This window comes from Thermobia domestica, chromosome 3 (genome assembly GCF_964235325.1).
Source record: "Thermobia domestica chromosome 3, izTheDome1.hap1.1, whole genome shotgun sequence".
NCBI classification, from domain to species: Eukaryota; Metazoa; Arthropoda; class Insecta; order Zygentoma; family Lepismatidae; genus Thermobia; species Thermobia domestica.
The window spans coordinates 240,151,280-240,159,423 of record NC_137456.1 but is presented as its reverse complement, the minus strand read 5'-3'; the positions used below and the strand labels follow the sequence as shown (position 1 = coordinate 240,159,423).

The window sequence follows — 8,144 nt, the reverse complement described above, 5'->3', positions numbered from 1 at the left end:
ATACACTTAGGACTATTGAATATAAAATTCTCAAACCATTTGTTTATATTATATATATATATATATATTGCAATTTATGTTATAAATGGGACATTTTTCAGTTATAGAAAGGTCCGACCAACAACACAATACTGAGTGAGGTAAATGGTGTTTATAAAGATCGATCGCACTCTTTATTGCTGATTTGAGAAAAAAAAATTCAAAGCCTAACTTCGGGTATCTTCGGAAAAAAGTAAACCAAGTTCGAACCCCCAAGCCAACCTTTGCAATCAGAAAAAAAATGGTCGAATGTGCTTTTTTTCTTTTAAATATAAAAAGACTTGTTGCCAAGTGTAGAAAAAAAGCACCTTTGATTGAAATACTTAATGACACTATATTTGGAAACCTTATATTAATATTAGGACGTGCTTGTTTGTCATTTAGCTTTCATACGTTAAAAAAAATAGATTAGGTATCTTTTCATAAGTAAAAGAATTCTGAAATTTTAGACACAGGTCCTAATTCTCAGCTGCGTATAAAATAAAACACAAAGCAGAAAAACAGCGTTTGCAATGGATATGAAGCTCGTTATACATCGCAAGAAGTAGGTTGCTAAGAGCGGTTCTGTTAGCTTAGTGGTAGGTCGTTGGATTTCAAATCGCAAGGTCGTGAGTTCGATTACGATCATGACTTATTCATTTTTTGATATAAAATTTTGTTTTTTGCTACGCATGAAAGTTATACAAAATAATAACTTTAAAATACATCAGTTGTGTATATGTATTCATATAATAATTGCAGAACATAATTATTATGTTTAAAATATAACAATTGAGGTAGGTGTTCACGGAACTTCGGTACACTATATGTAAATGTTAAATACAAATTAAGGGAATCGATAATACCAATAAAAAGTTATGTAGTGTATTTATTTGCAGCTATTTCACATATAGAGGTTACTACTAAAAATTATTCTTACAACCTGTCATTTACGTTCTTGAAATATATTCCTAGGCGTAAAGAAATCATAGACAGAGTCGTTGTTCCAGACCAACAACTCAATAACACCAAAACGCTCCAAGAAATCCCGAAGCACCGAGCAAATCAGACTGAAACTGTCCTTAGAATGGAAAATCTTTACATAGGATTTCACTTCAATACTTTCGTAACATGGAATGTCACATGATTTAGAACATGTCGATGCTTTGGTCCCCCTTTCTCACTATCTTATATAATATATATATATATATATATATATATATATATATATATATATATATATATATAAAGTACATGTATGTATGTGTGTGTGTGTTCCTAAATAATTCTGATATGTCTAGAACTAAACGATTGAGATTAGTATCGGATTCATAGTTTCGGTTTCGCTTAGGTAAATAGTGTCACTTTAAATTCAGATTGACTCCTATTAAGCTCCCAGCGTCGTAAAAAAAAGTCGAAATCGATTGATATTAGTGTCCAATCGTAAATTGTAAGCTTCTCTAAGTTAATTGGTAGCACTTGTAATGCCATTTAAGAACAAATAAACACCCCACTGTGGCAATATCTTCTTAACCGTCCTAGGAGAAAAGGGAGGGGCTGACATCAAAATGATAAAAAACCGATACTAGTGTCGAATCCATAATTTCAGGGATCCCTTAGATAAAAAGAGACACTCCGGTTGCCATGTAAGTTAAGTTTAAAACAATGAAACAAGTGCCAAAATCTGGAAACACATATTTCATAATTTCAAACGCACCGTGTATCGAGAAAAAAATATTTCTCCCAAGGTGCCACGGAGGATTCCAGGTGGGGTCCAACTTAAAATTTGCAAATGAAAAGGGAAATCTGCTAGTATATAAGTTGAAAGTATTGGTAAGGAAAGAAGATGGAAAGATTCTCGAGACTCTATTTTCAACTTGTGCAAAATAGCGAGTGCTGAAGATGGTGATAAGTCCTTCATTGAAAATTCTGTCGCCAGCTCTAGAAATATGAAGCCGATATCAGAAGAGAAAGACACTTCTTATAGCATTGTTAAATTATAATGCACAAAGGTAAAACAAGAATGTACCTACTGCAGGCTTAATACATCATAGGATTAATTAGAACTGTGGATTTTATATGTAAGAATTCTCTTGAACTGAATACAATCTCCTACACTAGTAGTGATTCAATTTTTAAATCTTAAAGATTTTCCAGTTTCATTTGTTTCTCTTCAGCTATATTTTGTAAATAGCTCGTGAAAAAGTAACGGCAAGTTTTTGTTACACTTTATCTTATCATCGTTAGGCATCGGATTTTTAGGTTCTAAAAATTATGTTTTAGGTACCTAAATAGGTGTCAAAACTATTATAGCATTAAAACTGAAAAAAAAAAAGGTTCTTACAGAAGATACTCAATTTGAATGGAATGATGTATTACGATGTGAGCACAAGCTTTAAGATGAAGGAATGCACGCACATACGTCGTGTTACCTTACACATTATCCTGCTCAATATTGAAATATTGCTCAAATAAGGAAGTTTTAATAAAACTATATGTTTATAAATAGATCTTCAGTACAAAACACACTACCTTGACATATCGATACCACATATTCCGTACTTGGTCTCACAGTAAAAAACAAACTTTTTTTCCAAATTTTCTATGGCGAAACGTTAGCGTTTGTTGGTGAAGATGGGCTTGCACGTTGAGCATGAGCGTCCAAAATCAACTAATGTCAAGGAGGCGAACTTCAACTTGTGTACATGTCTGATTTGTATTTCGCATTTGTGTTCACTTTGTCTCCCAGCCAAAATATTTGCTGCTGCTCACAAATCCTTGCGTCCTAAGTTGTTTCCCAGGACAGTTCCTACTTTTACCATTACCTTGACTTTCTCTGTAACTTGGCCAGGAACTTCCAAGATTTTCTGCTTCACATAATGAAGCAGCTCAATATTCTTAGAAAGAAATAATTGTGAAATAACCCGATCAAGAAATGTGTAGTGCGATTGGATGTGTGCCAAATCAGTAGGGATAGAAAAATCATCCATCAACTATTTGGCAGTAGTAACGCTATGAGCATTCTCAACTAAATTTTCAACGACTTTTTTACTGAAGAAAAATGGTCACTACAGTACTCAACTGCTTTCAACCAGGTACGTCATCGTGTAAGCACTGGTTGAGGTGGCAGAGAGGTATCTGGAACCTAAGGACCGTACTCTTGATGGAGTCTTAAGGATAACTTTCTTTACAGCAGAGATAATTTTTTTAATCTGTGGAAATTCTACTTTTATCTGGTGGGCAGCACAATTTAAACCATGGATGGGACTTGTCACATGAACAAAGGAGGGACAGAAAACCTTCAGCAACTTCTTTACAGCAACCGTGTATGATGCAGCATCTAGAAACGCAAGAAGCATTTTTTTTCATCAGGATTGTTGGGGTACAGTGCTTTTAGTCCATTGTTTTCTAAGTGTGATATTTCCTGGTTTGTTGTTGAAAGTTGTTTGGCGCAAATAAGGTAAGTTCTGGATGGTGCTTCAGAGTTTTGTTTCCCAATAACTAAGTTAATAATGGATCGTCCTAAGTTGTCAGTGGTTTCATCAGCCAATAACGAAATATAAGAATCTCCTATTTTGTTTCGTATTCTGGATATTGCTTCGTCATATATGGGTTGGACATAGTTTTTGCGTAACGTAGCAATAGGCAAAAATAGGAACTAACATTAAATTAGCCATTTTTAGGCAGAACAAAAGTTGGCACTAGATCTTTTGTGTCATAAACCCTTCATATTTAACTTATATTTCATTCTGAGCTAAGGAAAAAATAGGTTTTTACCTAAAGATCTGAAGTCTAATTATCATATATTTTGCTTAGGTTTCTCGCAGAGAGTTGATTCCTTTCTTCCACACTTTCGAATAGTGAACCTGTGATAACTTACTACTGGGCTCAAAATAGAAGTTCTTTTCCAAAGGGAAACTGAAACAAAATGCACATCATCTTTAGGTTGCTCATGTTGCAATAATTTTATGCTACTTGCACGCTCTTATTTTTTGATAAACCATTTGTTGTTGTGCGATAGGATTATGATCTGTCAAGAATAGATGTACCAAAAAATCATATTGAAGACGTATCGCAGTAGAGACGTGAAATTCAATTAAATGCTAGCATTGTTAATACTTAATAAAACAATAATGTCTAAGCAATGATTTGTTCTCGATTTACATCACAAGAAACATAACAGCTTACTTTGTTAGTATGTTCTTACTCTGAAGAACCAGCACGGAACATCGACGAAAATATTCTATATACCATCTGAGTTCGGTGGCATAAAAAACTCTTTTTAAAAACAGATTATGCTCAGTAAAGTACATTCACACAGACACACACACACACACACATGTATATATACACACACACATATATATATATATGTGTGTGTTTGTATATCGAAAAATTGCGAAAGAAAATATATATATCTCCCGCCTAACTGGTCTACGTTAGAAACATCTAGTGCTGCGTATCTGATTGAGAAAAATATTTTCGCGAATTACAACACTGCGAGATAAACTTGGGATAAAAAAAAATCATGTGCATACTAGAATCAAAAATGAAATTTCGAGTTCTACCCTGATCTATAGGGGAAATAGTGCCTGACAAATTAGTTTACCGTTTAGAGATATGATTCACAAAAACGGATTTTACACTAAATTTTATGGAACACTCCAGAGGCATATGATGCTTGTGAAGTGTACAATTGCCTTTGTTTTGTCATACTTGAGGTTCGACTAAATCCTTACCCACATCTTACGCGCAATGAAGTTGTTGAATCTACGAATATTATATGCGGTACCAAGCGTTTGTAATATGCAATATCAAACGTAACCGCTGTATTTGCTGCGTCTCTTAACAACTGTCTTGCTAAATGCCTACTATTAGTAAATTCTCCTTCATTCCAATGCCACTTCTGATGTATTTCACGTGCTTTGTATTTAATATTTGATTATATCTCACTTTACAATTTGAAGACATCAATTTTTGTCAGTAGTATGTGTTAACGTGTGAATTTTCATCTATATGTATTAACGTGCGTCTAGCAAAATCTGACTTACGACTAAATACCCTTACACACCCTTGCCACAAGTTGTTTTTGATCAAAATGTTTTAATGTGTGTTCTCGCAAACATGACTTACGACTAATCTCTTTCCATTCTGTAACCACGCGTAAGCTTTCTCAAGAATATTTATTAACATTTGTGCCCAAATATGACTTACGACTAAATCCCTTTCCACATTCTTGACAGGTGTGAGTATTTCACCACTGTCTTCTAATATGTGTCTGGCCAAATATGGGATACTACTAAATCCATTTCCACATGCTTGACAGATATGTTTTTTACAAATGTATACTAACATGCGTCTTGCCAAAACTGACCTAACACTAAATTCCTTTCCCCATTTTACGCACGTATGAGCTTTTCTCCAGTATTTATTAACATGTGTGTGGCCAAATTTGACCTACGACTAAGTCTCTTCCCACTCTTCGCACGCAAGTGGCTTTTCATTAATATGTACTAAGATGTGCTTTGCTAATTCGGACTTACAACTATATCCCCATCCACACTTTACGCACTTGTGAGAATTGTTACCAGTATGTATTAACATGTGTGTAGACCAATTCGAATTACGACTGAATCCGTTTCCACACTCTTGGCACGTGTGAATTTTGCCCCAGTATGTATTAACATGTGTGCTGTAAAAGTTGATCTATAACTAAGTCCCTTTCCACATTCTTAGCACGTGTGAGCTTTTTACCTGTATGAACTAACATGTGTCTTGCCAATTGTGACCTACGACTAAATCCCTTTTCACACTCTACACACTTGTGAGGTTTTTCACCAGTATGTACTAACATGTGTCTTGCCAATTCTGACCTACGACTAAATCCCCTTTCACACTCTGCACATTTGTGATGTTTTTCACCAGTATGTACTAACATGTGTGATGCCAAATTTGATCTATGACTAAATCCCTTTCCACACTCAAGGCACGTATGAGGTTTTTCACCAGTATGTACTAACATGTGTGATGCCAAATCTGACCTACGACTAAATGCCTTTTCACACTCTACACACTTGTGAGGTTTTTCACCAGTATGTACTAACATGTGTATTCCCAATTCTGACCTACGATTAAATCCCCTTTCACACTCTGCACACTTGTGAGGTTTTTCACCAGTATGTACTAACATGTGTGATGCCAATTCTGACCTACGACTAAATCCCTTTTCACATTCTACACACTTGTGTGGTTTCTCACCAGTATGTATTAACATGTGTCTTGCCATTTCTGACCTACGACTAAATCCCTTTTCACACTCTACACACTTGTGAGGTTTTTCACCAGTATGAACTAACATGTGTTCGGCCAAATTTCTTCTATGCCTAAATCGCTTTCCACATTCAAGGCACGTGTGAGGTCTTTCATCACTATGTACTACCATGTGTGCTCTCAAAGTTGATCTATAATTAAATGCCTTTCCACATTCTTGGCACGTATGAGATATTTCACCAGTATGTACTAACACGTGTCTTGCCAATTCTGACCTACGTCTAAACCCCCTTTCACACTCTATACACTTATGAGGTTTTTCACCAGTATGTACTAACATGTGTGTTGCCAAATGTGACCTACGACTAAATCCCCTTTCACACTCTACACACTTGTGAGGTTTTTCAACAGTATGTTTTAACATGTGTTTTGCCAATTCCGACCTATATCCAAATCCCCTTTTACACTCCACACACGTGTGACTTTTTGCAGATGTATGTATTAACATGTCTGCTGTCAAATTTGACCTAAAGCTAAATCCCTTGCACCATTCTACGCACCTATATTGTTTTTCACCAGAACTTATTAACATGTGTGTGGCCAAATATGATCTACAACTTAATCCCTTTTCACACTCTTGGCACGAGTGGAATTTATCAATAAATTTCTTCGGAGACTCTTGCTGTACTCTGTATATTAAAAAAAAAAAAAAAAAAATGAAAATGTACTCTTACATGTTGTATTAAAAACTACGAAGTTCAAATCCTTGAAAAATATTTTACGTTATGCTTGGTACCTAATTTCAACTGTCTTCGTTATAATACTTTCATTGAAATGGGTATCATAATTAGAGGAGAAGGAATAAGAGCGAAAACTTAGCACATAATGTTATCATTTAAAATAAAATTTGGTGTGTAACGAATTTTTGAAAATTAATGTGTTGACAGGGAGGTAAGTCGCAATGATCATATTATTTCCCAATATATGAACTTTACATACAGCTTATCTGTCATTAGCTAAGAAAGAGGTGAATTGTTTAAAATCAAATTTTACAGTAATAGTACGAGTTTAAATTGCACAACAACAAAAAAAAAAAAAAAAAAAAAAAAGGCACCTGAAGAATGGTGAAATTCCTTGTATATAATATTAACTGAAAACCATAGAGTAAGTGATCTACGTTTTATCGAACAACACGGGGAATTTGCGTAGTATCCCTGTTAATAAAATTACCATACGATAGAAAAATAACATGTAATGTACAGACATTCATAATACGTTATCTGATGCAATTTAGTATTTCGTTCCTAGAATACAAGTTTTGGGAAAATGGGATTTAAGAGTATGCAGATGTTACAAATCAGCAGTAAAACTATACTCCCTAAGCACAACATATACACCTGTTTCGATATTTTTCAGAGATAGGTAGCGAATAAAACTGCAGATCTCGTGCCATACGAATTTAGAAATCTTTTCAGAAAAGGTATTTTCACCATTTTCCTCTAAATTACGTCACTTGCCTGTTTCTCACGTGTCCAATCCTTGACGGGAATTATTCCAATTCTTGGGAAAAATAGGTCGAAGATTCACACTTTCTGCCTCGCTAATTCACATTCACATCATACATTTCATTCCCGAGTTATTACAAAACAATGCTCACGGGACAAACACGGATACTCTTTACTAACAAGGCAGTGTACCCCAGTGTAATACGGCGTTTGCGATAAGATTGAACACACATAGAAATCATCGAAGAAGCGAAATGTATTTTATATCGGCCAAACAGCGCATTGAAAGAAAAATGCAATGAAATGAAATCTGAGTTTTACGTCCCTCGTTATGCCGGCTAGGCTAAAGGA

At 34.9% G+C, this 8,144-nt stretch overlaps 1 protein-coding gene across 2 annotated transcripts in view; it reads right to left on the bottom strand.

Annotated features, from left to right (window-relative positions):
* Positions 1–1,270: 1,270 nt before the first annotated feature.
* The window catches only part of LOC145680990 (uncharacterized), a 28,130-nt gene continuing 21,256 nt past the window's right edge, over positions 1,271–8,144 (bottom strand). For both annotated transcript variants that reach the window (XM_081752250.1, XM_081752249.1), the window contains exon 3: positions 1,271–6,977. In XM_081752250.1, the coding sequence (XP_081608376.1) occupies positions 5,699–6,977 (1,279 nt within the window). In that variant the 3' untranslated portion in view covers positions 1,271–5,698. The remainder of the gene's footprint in view (positions 6,978–8,144) is intronic.